Below are 14,219 nucleotides of genomic sequence, written 5' to 3'. Positions count from 1 at the left end.
CAAAACAAACATATGAAAACATGCCCACACCCTTGTGCCACATTCTGCAATGTCAAAGGAAATGAATGGTAATAGATCAAAGGGAATTTCAAAAAGAAGAAAGCACGTGTGGCAGGAAAGGTGAAATATTTCAATAGCATCTTTTTCATGTGCAAGGCAGGTTTCTCGGCGATAAGGATTTTAGTCAAAACTGAAGCATAGGCTTGGATCTTTATTTTATATTCTCCACTTAATTGATAAGTAGATTCTTATAATAGTAACCATAAAAAATCTTGAGCAGTCTCTCGTTAAACAAAGGTATGATTTTTGTTCAGTTGTCGGCATGAATGGTATTAGTAGCAACCACACGTAGAATGACCTGACAAAGAACAGGAACAGCGACTTAAAAATAGTGAGATCATGCCTGTAATTTCTAAGGGCCATGTTCAATTTTTCAGTTTCCACAAAAAATACTATGCTGTAACGTCAAATACAATCACAGACAAGCCAGATATACTTGACAGGCGCATTTAATTAGCTTCCATTTTTTAAACATTAAATGTTTAAATCCTTTCCTTGAGGGAAGTGGAGGAGGAAGTCAACGGAAAGAAAAGGAAAGGAAAGGAAAGGAAAGGAAGGGAACGGAAAGGATAGAAAAGAGAAAAGGAAAGGAAATGAAATAAGAGGAAAGGAAGCAAAAGAAAAAAAAAAGGAAAGGGAATGAGAAAAAGGGTAAGTGACAAAGCAGGCAAAAAGGAAAGAAAAGAAAAGGAAAGGGGACAAAAAAAAAGGAAAGGACGATGTGTAGACACATTGGAGACAAAAACAGTTCTATGCCTGTCTGAACACAACCTGTTAGAATATGCATTTTCCACTCGTGCCTTTACTTCATGTAGTCATACTTCCCTTACTGTGTAATGTAAAATGTGTAATTTAAAAAAAGAGAGAGAGAAAAAAAGAGAAAAATAAATAATCTAAATATCTGTCTTAGATTCATGCAACAAGTGCCCTGTTCTCCCACAGTGTAGGTCCACAGTGTTACGGTTTGTATGCCTTCTCTTTCTATCTTTCATTTCGTTCAACACTACCTCTAATTTACAGCTATATCTAGTTGAAGTAGATAGCAGCCTTATCTACTACAGCTGGGTTTCAAAAGCCAAATGAATTATAGTGAGTAATCTCACAGCAAAGTATCAGCCTGATGTCCTGCTCACATGCCCACCAGACATTGAATGGACTCCATTTTTAGGAGAAAGGTTATTGGCTAGAGGTGGTTCTTTTGTGCTGTGATAGAATCAGCCTCCCTTCAGCAATATTAAATAAATTAAAACTGACCTCAGATTAGAAGAATAGTTAAAAGTTTGGGGCAATCATAGTGCTTTCTCAGGAACTTGATCAATATTCATTAGTTTTTTCGCAGTTGAGCGAAAAAAGTCACACTGGAGGATTTTGGGGAGGATCTGACTAGAATAATAGTAAAGTTTGGAGAGTATCAGGTCAAATGGGGAGTTCAAGGCAATATAATGACAATTAATTTAACACAAAATAATCCTTAATCATTATACGAGTTACAGGGCTAGGCAAAACCACAGTGTTTTTAATATCACCAGCAGCAGGACTGACCACATTCTATCTAAACAGATTGTTTAAACCATAGAACAGATATAAACCAAAAAGACAGCAGTATGGGATAAATAAACTTACAAGAGAAAATACATAACAATTCTGGTACACAATATGTTTTCACACTTTCACTTCCAAAAGTCTTTGTGTTGGATTCAAATATCTACAAACCTGGCCTGTGTTCAACATTTATAATAGTGTTGAAATTTTCTTTTCTTACCTTAAAAAAAAAAAATCTTTCAGTCTAATCGAACCTTACAGATCACATTTCCCCACACCTTCATGTTAAAAGGAACTAGATAGCAAGAACTTGCTACCATATCAAGATCATTTAGAGTTGTTAAAAACTAGTGTGCATCACTATTCTCGACCACTGTTTGTAACTCCATACATTCTCCCATACAATCCTACTTGAGATGTCCAAGTTCAAAGTTACTTAAGAAAATTGGAACCAAAGTGTTCCCATGTTTTCTTCAGCAAGTTTTTAGTCTCTGAAGAGTTGCACTGCCAAGACATCCTTTGATTCCCTGTACAGCAGTGAATTTTGAGAAATCCTTATTCCCCATAGTGTTCTCTCTTTTTCTAGCCATTCCAGTACTGTACTCCTCCACATCATGTCAGGAGCAACACTATGAAACAGCTGGGCAGCTAACAATTACAGTCAAAAGAGATGAAGGTTTACATTTAAATATATTGTTCTTTTTTCAGTAAGTGCCATTAATCCATATTACCTATGATTTGAGCTCTAAATGGAATGAATCTCTGTTTAAAATACAGTTTGTACTGCCCTTGTATCCATCTCACTGAGGGAGCCCTGGAAAAAGCCATGACGCTGAGGACACACCAAGTTGACTGGGGGGAGTGAAAATGCTAGCTGGAACCATTAATTAAAATGGTATATTCCCTTCCTGGTGCCAAAAAACAGAAAATGGTTTCTTAGTAGGCATTTGGGCCAATTTAGAGATTCCTTGGTGCCATGAACAGCAGGCTAGTTTGGAATGAAGACAGAAGGCACAATAGGGTTCTGTAGACCCCATGCAGATAAAAAAAAATGTGCATCTATCAGTACCATATTTTCAATAGTGTTCACTAAATCAGGCTCATCACGTGTAAGAGTAATCTAAATCTGGAATACCCCCTTCTCTATAGCCACGGTTTGTGCCATAGCTTGCATTAGCTGTGTGATGGGGTGGTTTGTATAGACCTGTGCCATTTGAAGGGAAGATTGTGTGTATTATGTAGTCTTCCTGTACTGGCTTGGGCTGTGGTGTCTCTCTGGCAGCCATTGGTGTCATCTGGAAGCCAGGCCCTCGGATCTCCAGGATGGTGTTATCTTTTTTAGTGCCTGATTCAATGTAGTCATCATAATGCTTGCTTTTGCGCGAGCTGCTTCGGCTGTAGTGTTCTCTTGTGGAAAAGCGCCTTGCCCGATGAATGTACCAGCAGAATATTCCGAGAATAAGTGTTAAAGAGACTATAGCAGTGGCTCCACCAATAATCCCAGCAAGTGGAAGTGAGGTGATGTGTTCTGAGCCTTGATCCTCCCCTTGGTCTACATCAGACAGGTTGGGATCAGATGTCTCAGCCTTTGCACACACTGGAGCCTCATCCGTGTCTGTGTTTCCTCCAGACATGCCTCCCTTGTTCCCTGTGCCGGAGACTAGGGGCACCATGCAGATGATGTAGCTGGATGCTGGTTGGAGGGCAGTAAGTAGATACTCTCTTCGGTCACCCCTTACAAGAGTCTCAGTAATGGAACCCATTGCAGCACTAGTCCCCAAGCGGAGCCAACTAAGCCTGAAAGAGGAAGATGTTTGAGCCACACTCCATGTAACCCTGATGCTGTCATGGGATAGTGGCTTCACATTCAGGGCCAGGTTCTTCCCCACACCACTGCTGCCAAGTGTGTAGTCTAAGCCTTTGTCTGGAAGCCCCAGACCAGGTCGCTTGGATCGCAGAGTAAACAGGGATCCTTGAGGAGGGGACAGAGTTGTTGAACTGACTCCTGCTCCACTCATTCTATTGCCAGTAGTACCTCCACCACCTGGTGAACCCACTCCACCTATCCCTGCACCTCCAGCTGCTGCTAATTCACAGTCATCCATTTGACTAGTAAGGTCCCTTAGTGGCATGTCACGTACTCGCTCTGGAGACTGGCAAGTTAGTCCTCGAACTGTAATAGTGTTCCCTTTAGCTTCTAGCCAGTCATAAAGCCAGCGCAGGTTGCAGCCACAGTGCCAAGGGTTGCCACGCACAAGCAACTGCCCTAGACTCTCCAAGTCCCGGAACAAACCTCTGGGAAGTGTGGTCAAGTTGTTCCCAGAAAGATCCAGCCTCTGAAGACTACGCATTCCATCAAGCGAGCCCCGTGGCATGTGGATCAAGGCATTGTCTTGGAGAGACAATCTTTGCAGGTGTGCACTAGGCAAATTGAGTGGTGGAGTCTGAAGGGAGTTCCGTACTAAAGAAAGTTCAGTGAGGTTTGATAGGCGTGAGAAGGTGTCATCTGCAATGCGCTGGTTAGCCAGAAGGTTTCCATCCAAGACAAGACGGCGCAGAGAAGATAAACCTCGGAAGGCATGTGTGGGAATAGTAGAGATACGATTATCATCTAAACGTAGTTCCTCTAGTGAGGCTGGAAGTCCTGAGGGAATGCTGGAAAGGTGGTTTCTGGAAAGGAAGAGCAGACGAAGACGAGGATTATCGGCAAAAGCCTGATCTTCTATACTAACTGTGGACACTGAGTTGTCATCCAAGTGCAACTTTTCCAGGAGAGGCAACCTGGCTAATGCAGCTCTTGGTAACACCCGGATGTTGTTGTCTTGGAGATGAAGTTCCCGTAAAGATGGTGGTAGATGCATGGGAAAGTCATCCAGCTCATTATCATAAAGATATATGACTTCGACAGTAGTGAGGAACTCAAGGGACGTGGGAAGTCCTGCATTGTCTATATGATTGTTCTGAAGATAAAGAATGGAGGCAGATGGGGGGAGTGGTGGGATAGCACTCAGACCACGATCATTGCAGTAAATAAAGTCTTCATCACATCGACAGACAGACGGACACACTACGTCTCCATCTGCATCCATTCCCTGTGAAGCAGTTGCAGCACACTGCAGCACCTCAGCCAATAGTGTGAGGCAGAGCAGCAGAAGAAAGAACCAATCACGAAGCTCAGCCATGACTTCAGGAGCCATGGTTTCAATGTCTAACCTTTCCTCTTCTTGTTTTCTTAATGTTGTGCCCTTCGCTTCTGAGTTTCTGCTTTACAGATCCCCAGCAATATTGTTATAAGCTGCAGATCTTATCCGCAGAAAGGCTCAGGCAGCCAGCCTGTAGAAAGAAAGAAATAATCTTGAATTAATACATAAAGTACTCAAGATCATTGTGCGTTCCCAAATAAAGCCTACATGCCATATAGGCTTATTAAATTAAATGTCTAAAAAGATCTTAAACAATCATTCATCCAGAATTCTTCTTAAAAGTTAAACACAATATAGCCAAACTATTGAACTCTAATGAACCAAAACAATACAAAACAAACATACAAACATTTTTATCTTCAATGTTTTAAATTAATGAAATCCTCTCCAAATACATACCTACTACACAATTATATTTCAGTCTATCACATGAGTGTACCATACATTGTAAATGACTATGTGGAAAATATGCATCCTTTTCAGTCTGTGCACATAGTAATTTCTGTCAAAACATCACAAATATTTTTAAACATGTCTATCCTACACTTTGCACCTGTGAGTGTGTGTTTGTACGTGGTTGTGTGTATTTAGAAACCAGGCTGTGGTCAGGGAATGTTGGTTTAGGGTAGGCAATGAGGTACTGTTTGGGACTAAAAAGCTGTTTAAATAAATCGGTTGATGAACACAGGGTATATAGGTCACTACTCTCATATACAAATGAAAATATTAGAAAGAGAAAGAAAGAGAATGTGATTGACAGAGTAACCTATGTGGGATTACAGAGCAAATGGAGCTGTGAATGTTATGATAGAGCAAGTGCTCGAGAGAAGGAAATAAAATAAAACGATACAAATTTTTTTTCTTATGCGTACACACTGCAATGCAATGAACTATTACAATTTTAACGTAGATGTAATCTGTTGATATATACAGACAAATTCTTATTGCAAAACATAGATAATATACATAAAACATGGTGTAAATTGTGCAGCTCGGTATAAACAAGTTTGCCTTCATAAAAAAAAGCACATCATTTTACTTCCTCTAAACAAATAGCTAAAAGTGGATTCTTTTTTTTGTTGTTGTTTACAGCACCATTATTGGCAGTAATAAAAATATATAGAAATATAATAGAGCTCATTTTGACAGCTTCTCTGTTTACCATGCTTGCTATTTAAAAGAGACATGACATAATTAAGGAAACACTTAAAAATAGAAATTGCAAATGTCGCTGCCTGTCTTTTATTTAATATGTTTTTATCAGTAGATGTTAAAGTTTTATGCCTGTGAGACCTTGAGCTATAAGTCTCAACCATAATGGATTCATAATAGTAAAGAGTTACTGATAGGTAGTAAAAGGTTTTACCCCTCCAATTGAAAATCATGACCAGCCTTCGCTGACAGCTAACACTCCAACAATAACGTTATTGCAACCCGACATGAGAGAAAGTCTCGATGTCATTTTGTATCATTTTTCAACCATATATCAGTACAGTTAAAGAGAGAAAAGAAAAAAACATAAATGGAAAAAAAAAGTTTTCCAATTTACTTTATGACAGCCATGCATATAAAAACCTTCAAAGCAATGTTAGGAACACAAAAATATCTGATGAAAAAAGTTTGCAAATTAAATTAAAAGATAGTATGCGAAGTTAATACTATCTTTAAAATAAAGTATGCGAAGTTAATTGGAGGCAGTTGCTTATTCGGAAAAATGTTTTGTAGAATGTTGTTCAGTCTAATAACATTCTACAAAACATTTTTCCGAATTAGCAACTGCCTCCAATTAACTTCGCATACTTTATACTACACACATAGTTGTGTTTGTTGTCTCTGCTGTGCACCTCTACAAAAATCTTTGTGTATTTAACAAAGAAACATTTTGAAATAAGGATCAACACATAGGTTAGTTTGTGCATGTGCATGTGGTTCCTTAACATTTGTGTTTGAGAAATACGCACAGATCACTAGAGGACAGCCTAAAATGGGCTCTCCAGACGGCCTGTCGCCGGACCACCCCAGCACACCACACTCCTCCAATATTTCAGGCCCTGTGAGGGTGGCAAGGGACCATATCAATTTACATCCAGGGACCCTAGGACAAGCCTGAGCAAGAGAGACAGAGCCTATCCACAGCTCTGTTATCGCTCGCTCATAAAATTCACCGCATTACAATAAAACCATATCTGGTGCTGCCAGGTGTCACGCGTGAGTGTATGAAATAAAAATAACGCTTTATCGGGAGGGGAAACACTGGCGCATGAGAAGATATAGCCATATTTGATGGCGAGCAGAAGATATAGCTAAGTTGACTGTTATCTGCTGATGCATGACCATAAATAACAACTTTTTTATGTATGCGAATTCCAAAAGACAAAGGGGGAGATACATGCTGATCAAAACACATGAGAAGATGATGTACAAATAAAGAGAAAAAAGGTAATATGATAAGAATAAGTGATAGGTGGTGGGAGAGAAAAGGAAAGGAAGCATGAACATAGTGGAGAAAGTTAATGGTCAATCTCGGATGCATCATCTATCCGTCCATCTGCCCATCCTTCTGTCTGTCTTTTAATTTCTTTTCATTTTCTGCCTAATAAGGTTATCTGGTTGCCATCCAGGAATTGGATAATTCAAATCAATGAAGCTTGACAGTGATGCATGACTGCAAGAATTTTATTTTTGTCAGAACAGAAGGTGTCTTAAAACTTTCCCTGAACATGTCATTTGAAGCCATTAAATATAATGTATGTATAATACTAAACTGTTTAATATGCGAGGAATAAAACACAATGGGGCATGCTGTTATAGGAAAGTCATCATGGATGGGGTGGCCTGACACGAAGCAGACGCACTCTCTGTAAAAATGAGAAAAATTGTTTTTTCCAATAACAGAGAATGAAAGTATTTCATTCCTGTGTTAGTTCCTGTGTTTCATACAAGCTATTTTCTGTTGTCACGTACGTTGTAGAAGATATAAACATTCATTTTATCATCAGACAATTTTTTTTATCTTTCATAATATACAGAATACACAAATGCTAAACTAAAACAGTGAAGTTTTTCCCTTTGGCAGAAAAGTTACTGATGGTAAGAAGTGTTAAGAGACTCTTTCCATGAATGTTAAATATAGTGCATCTCCTTATACGATGTGGTATCATAAACGTTTCAAGACGAGCTCTGTTTACAAGAAATTACTTTATTTATCTGCGTTTACACACTACCACCTTCAAAATAGTGTACTTGCACAGCAATACAAAGTCCTGGAAGTGTTCTTTTTCGAAGAATTCGTGTTGGATCTCCCACTTTCGACATCTTCGGGGGTTGAGCTCGTTGATGGCTTCCTGATCTCTCATCACCTTCCAATGATGTTCTTCCGCTCTTGAAGCGCGCATGTCACTCAAAAAACCTTGAACGACTCATTGCAGCATCGCTGTATGTCAAACGTACAGTGTGTCATGTCAAACGTCTCTGTGGCAGATTTGCCCAGATTCAAGCAGAATGTCATTTTGCGTTTTGCTCTAACTTGCTGTCCATGATGAAATCACAGACGTGGTAACACACATGGTCAGAACAGCACCAGTTAGCACCATTAGTCTCAAAACATTTTGGTACCAACTCATAAAAAAAAAAAAAAAAAAGGCCAGGTCCAAGACCATGATGTGCTCATGAAATTTAGCTTGTGAAACGAAATTAAGCTTTCAATATACTGTAGTACAATACAATATATTTTATTTTTTGGTTGCCTCTAATGGGAAGAATCCCAAATGTGTCCTACTAGAACCTTTATGGAAAGGTACAACTGTTAGCCATCCAACTAATCTTTTTTTGGAAACTATTTCTGCTCTCAAAGACACTTTTCAAAACGATGAAACACACGGTTTCCTCGAAAAAAAAACAAAAAAACTTCACCTTCCAGCCAAGGTTCGGCTAAAGAGCTTCTAAACAGTAAACAGCGAAAAAAAAAGTTAAAAACTCAACTCTCTACTGCTCCCTTGTTCTTGTCTTTCTTGTTTTCCTCCCTCTCCCTGTCCTGCATTAACTAACGAAATCCCTGTAGATCTATGAAGGAGCCTGTTTTGCTCTTCAAAACCTGTTGCCATGGAATTTATTTGAATCCACGTCCCTCCTTACCAAATTGGAGATTAAATATTAATCCTTAATGCATGAACGACCAGACAGTACCGACTTCTGATCTCCCAACCAACTGCAAAATTACAGGCAGCCTCACAGAAACAAGCACACAAACAAAACATGGCAAAAAAAAAACCCTGTATTACTATATATATATATTTATAAATATTCAAATGGAGGAATGAGACAAGGAACACACACTTGGTGCAATATGATGCAACTCATGAAGTCTCTTTCTGTTCTTGAAAAGAAAAGTTCTCAGCTCCAACTTGCCCCACTAACCTGTGAATCGACAATTCCAAATAACCAATTAAAAGCATAATAAAACAGCCTACCGCCTGCACACATTACGATTTCATGACCTCAGTTTAATATCTGGTGGCTTAATTAACTCGTCTGCATGAGCAACTGTCAGAACATGACAAATAATAAAAAAATAATAATAATAAATTACATGCAAAATAATATGTTCAGTTCTATCTTGTAAAAAGAACAATAATAGGTGTGGAAGCCATATTGTTAAATAAAACCAAATTTGTACTGGTTAAGTTGAAAACTACATTTAAAGCCATTCATGCAGCAATATAACATTAATACTTTAATTAGATATGTATTTTAGCACTTGCCACATTAATCTTTTATTGTATTTAATCTGTTTGAATTATTATTATTATTATTATTATTATTATTTTTAAACGGCCTTACTTTTTTGCTATAATATTATATTTGACAACTGTGAATAACTATGATTTTCTTTTTCAACCTATGTTTTCTATGCCTCAAAGATAAGGGCTTGTGTTTAAAACCACAAGCTTCATACTTGCATAATGTGCATGGCATGGCATTGCAAAATAAGCATAACCATTCACTACATAACCACACTTGAAAATGTCCTCCCTAATGTACAATTTGGACTAATACAGCAGTCTGTTGTACTCTGAACTCAGACAAGATTCTATTGCGGTCCCGATCTAAACACAGTCCAGTGCTTCGTTTTAAAAAACACATGGATACCTAGAGAAACACTGTACAGCATTTGAATCTTTGAATTCGATAAACAAAGAATTATTCCTCTACGATAAGCAAGAGACACAGAAGAAAGTTTTACGTTAGTAAATCAACAGAATTTAATACAAATCTAATTATATGTTTTGGTGTTTTTGGTGGATCTTCTTGAATTAAATGGCTGCTCTACAGCATTTTTCCTATAGTGGTTTTTCCAAGTTCTGAATACAATAGATTTCAGCATTAAAAACAACATCTTTGAATATGACCCAGTATTAGGAGTATTTATACAATTCCCATGCACCTTATAGCAGCAGTTACTTTGTATTATTTTATCTGTAACTACTCTTAATCCATTTCAGAGTGTAGTTCATTTGCCACTTTACACATCAATGGAAATGGCTCATGTTAAGATCACCAGTGACTAGATCTGATCCGTGTAGTGAACATTCTCAGCACAGTAGTGATTAATAGTATTAGAATTTTAGTTGTGTTGGATTAGCTGTGTTGGACTATTTGTGTCTCATTGTGTCTATGTGATTGTGTACAAATGTGTGTTTCTGCATGACAGTAAATGCAGGACCCAAATTTCATTTAAACCAAGCCATGCATATCATAACTAAGTACAAGAACTGAATTTGGTTACTTTTGCTCTGGTTCCAAGAGTAGCAAATAACACATACAGTTAATTAGTCGCAAAAGTTTCACAGAATTTTCACATTTATCGGTCTGTCATGTGTTATGTGTATATACGGGTATCTTTTTTTCCATTGAGGTTTTACAATCCCTTAATCCCTTAGTTCTATGTAGAACTTTCCAACAGAGGGTTTCCCTTACAACTAGGTTACAATTTTCTCTAGAGAGCTTAAAGCATAACCCATTTTCATTCTGAAATAGTACTTTTTTCTTTTCAAACAAATTCCCTTAAATATTCCTTCATGATGTGGATACTACATTTTAATGGACTGTAGGGTTTCTGCTCTCAGTATGTAACTGCCGTGTCCTTGAATGCTGCATGTCTCGAATGTGATTAATCTGTCACTGTCATGAAGTGGGGTGACTCCGACGGTCATGCAGCACCTGAACAAATTTCACATTCGAGAAAATTATGCACATCTCTGCATATCATTCGTGGGTCCTTTCTTCAATCTGCATCTTTTAATCATGTCGCTTTAGCCTTTATTTCAAACAACTTTAGGTTCAAAGCTGAGAGACGGCTACGAACTTCATTAGAGAGTCACGGTTCTTTAGCAGTCTACAGTTTTGTGATAAAAAATGACATTTTAATAGGATTTTTCTTGTGCAAGCTAAAAATAGACTAATCCATTTCTGAATTTTATACAGTTCATTTTTCTAGACTCATTACTTGCTACAAATCTTTAAATCAACCCAAAGGAAAATTCACACAAACTTCCTGGGGTGTGCTAAGCCCTAGGCGGTATTTTTGTCGCAGGTCCTAGAATGAGAGAATATGACTTGCATATAATGAGCATATACAAATATACTATAGAAAAATAACAAGAGTAGGAAATAAAGCAGTAATGAAATACTTGAATTTCCATTACTGTAGCTATGACATATATTCTTCATGTCAATATTTCTACATTTCAAACCATTAAAATGAAATAATGGATTGCAAAAAGAATATACTTTACATGCTGCATTGTAGCCAGCAGGTAATCATTTCTTTCTTGCATAAACTAATGCTCTCTGATCAATAATAAAATAAATCCTCATGCATACTCAAATATTCCAGCTAAGTTTTGTTGTTTATTTGCTGTTTTCAGCCACAGGCAAATTATATTTCCATCTCTTGCAGCCTGTCAGAGCTTCTCGCTGGCTAACTGAACGATGTTTAATTAGTCGTATTACAAAGTGCACTCTGAGTAACATTAGTCTGTGATCTACAGTGACATACAGTAGGAAAAAAAACATTTGGTTAGAGTTCTCTGTAGCTGCTTTTCTGATTGCAAAAAAACCCCGTAACTATTTCTTTCTAAAATCTTAGCGGATAGACAGTTCAAGGATTTGATCGACTGCTTCTTTCGCCTACTCTTTGAGGCAGCTCTGATTGTTCACTCGTTTAATCACAGGCGAAATTAAAGTCCCACTGAAGCAAAATCGGTAATTTCTTTCTAATGGCATTGATGCTGGTCACAATCTGCAGCACAAGGGTAAAACTTTCCTTCATCTACATATCCTTTTACAGAACTTATTCCCTCTCAGGCAATTAAGTTCATAGAAACCTCACCCTCACCAATCACAAGGATGATGTTCATGGCTTAAAAACGGTCACTTGTGAAAAAAAGGGTGAGATTTGGCACTGGTGTGGAACTCTGTTAAATTACCAGACACTTTACCACTTGGGTACTCCTCATAAAAAAAGTGAGAGTATTAAAAATGCTAATTTTATTGATCTCATTCCCAACCATACACAGTATGATGTGCAATGAAATGCTTTTATCATCTGTCTTTAAAATAAAAAATAGAATAAACATAGAATCTAAATAATAAAAGTAGAATTTACATTCACCAGAATTTCTCTACATGTTGGACAGAGAGATTAGAAACAGTGTGATTTATTTTGAATAAAGTGCAGATGTGTCAAACATTTATGCGATAACTCAAGTCTGAGGCAGTGGGTGTTGTGCAGACATGTCCAAATTTTTGTCCAAGTGTTTTCCTGGTTTAGGGCCTGAATTGGCTTGTGGAAAGAGGTTTTTCCCCATTCTCTCTGTGTTGGTCTTCAGAGAGTGAAAGTACAGATGAGTCCACCGTTTGAATGCCTGAGGTCGTTCACTCTCTTTCGAGTCTTGGTTCAGAACCACTTGCAGTAGATCAGTAGATTGTTTCCTTGTTAACACACTTTCTTTTAAATTGGTTTTGTTAGAACCAGCTGATCTTAGGTTGTACATTTGTCAATTTTTTGACTGCTTTAAAATACACTAATGCACGTAAACTTGCTGCAATCCTCTGGGGAGCAATAGAGTTCATTTTCAAGCCCTAAATGATAAAGCTTACCAAGCAAAAATGAAAATAAAGAGTAATGGTTATCCAAAAAAAGCAAAATAAAAAAATAAACAAATGAATAAAAGCTAAGTACAAACTAATGGTGTAATTGATGTATTTCTTTTTTTTTTTTTTTTTTTTTTTTCACTTTTCACTTTTTAATTTCACTTTGAATTAGATCAAAAATGAAAGAGAAGAATCTGCTGAACAAGTCATAAAGAGCTGGTTGTGAACTTCACCCCGATGCAAAAGAGAAGCTAGCACCCACTCTTGATCAGTGGGGTCCCTGTGGAGAGAGTGGACAGTTTTTGATACCTTGGTTTTAGCATCACACACGACCTCACCTGGTCCTGTTACATCAACACCATGGTGAAGAAGACATGTCAGCTTCTGCCCCACTTTAGACGCCTAAGAGATTTTAAACTGCAGAGCTTTAAACTTCTGAACTTTGCATCAGAGTTTTCTTACAGAAAACATCACAGCCTGGTTTGGGAACAGCACCAAGCAGGACAGACGTGCTCTCCAGATGGCACGATCAGCTAAGCTTCCTGACCTGCGGTCTATCTACAGCAAGCAGTGCTGGACCAAGGCCAGGAAGACCTCAGACACCTGAACAATGGATTTCTATTTCTATATATATGGATTTCGTTCTATTGCGGTCAGGGAAATGTTTCTGGTCTGTAGGCAACCACACAAAGAATGAGAAGGAGCTTTTTCCTGAGGACAAGGAAAAGGAACAAGACAATTGGACTCATATACACAAAAACTGCACAGCTGCACTATATTAGGTATATCTTAAATATCTACATATCTATAAAATACCACATCTATATATCTATCTATGTATCAATGTATCTACTAAATACCAATTACTAGTTATATATTATTTAATTTCACTGCAATTCTATTCTATTTTATTGTACATTCTATTTTATTCAGGTTTTCTATCGGTCATTTTTATCCTTTTATACTTTTCAGCTTTTTATTTCACAAACCATGCACAATGAGCATGTCACTGAATGTTGTTGTACTGTGTATGGTTTTGTGTGTGACAAATAAAATTAGAATCTGAGTATATTTTTACTCCACTACATTTCAGAAAATCATGCTGCTCTTTGTAAATTTCAACTTAACACATAAATTGCATTAAATGAGGGCCTGGTTTAAAGACCACAAGTGTAACCTTACAGTTGTGGTGAGATCAATAACAATAGAAAAGCAACAATAAAAAAGAGATTTTGTAACATTAGACAAGTCTCTGCTTCA

At 37.6% G+C, this 14,219-nt stretch overlaps 1 protein-coding gene across 8 annotated transcripts in view; it reads right to left on the bottom strand.

Moving 5' to 3' along the window:
• Positions 1 to 1,556: 1,556 nt before the first annotated feature.
• The window catches only part of flrt1a (fibronectin leucine rich transmembrane protein 1a), a 55,864-nt gene continuing 43,201 nt past the window's right edge, over positions 1,557 to 14,219 (bottom strand). For all 8 annotated transcript variants that reach the window (XM_083531590.1, XM_083531591.1, XM_083531595.1 and 5 more), the window contains one exon: positions 1,557 to 4,935. In XM_083531590.1, the coding sequence (XP_083387716.1) occupies positions 2,706 to 4,799 (2,094 nt within the window). In that variant the 5' untranslated portion in view covers positions 4,800 to 4,935 and the 3' untranslated portion in view covers positions 1,557 to 2,705. The remainder of the gene's footprint in view (positions 4,936 to 14,219) is intronic.

The sequence above is a fragment of the Silurus aristotelis genome (assembly GCF_946808225.1).
Source record: "Silurus aristotelis genome assembly, chromosome: 26".
Lineage (NCBI taxonomy): Eukaryota > Metazoa > Chordata > Actinopteri > Siluriformes > Siluridae > Silurus > Silurus aristotelis.
Note: the sequence above shows the minus strand (reverse complement) of the source record. Positions and strands in the feature narration are given on the sequence as shown.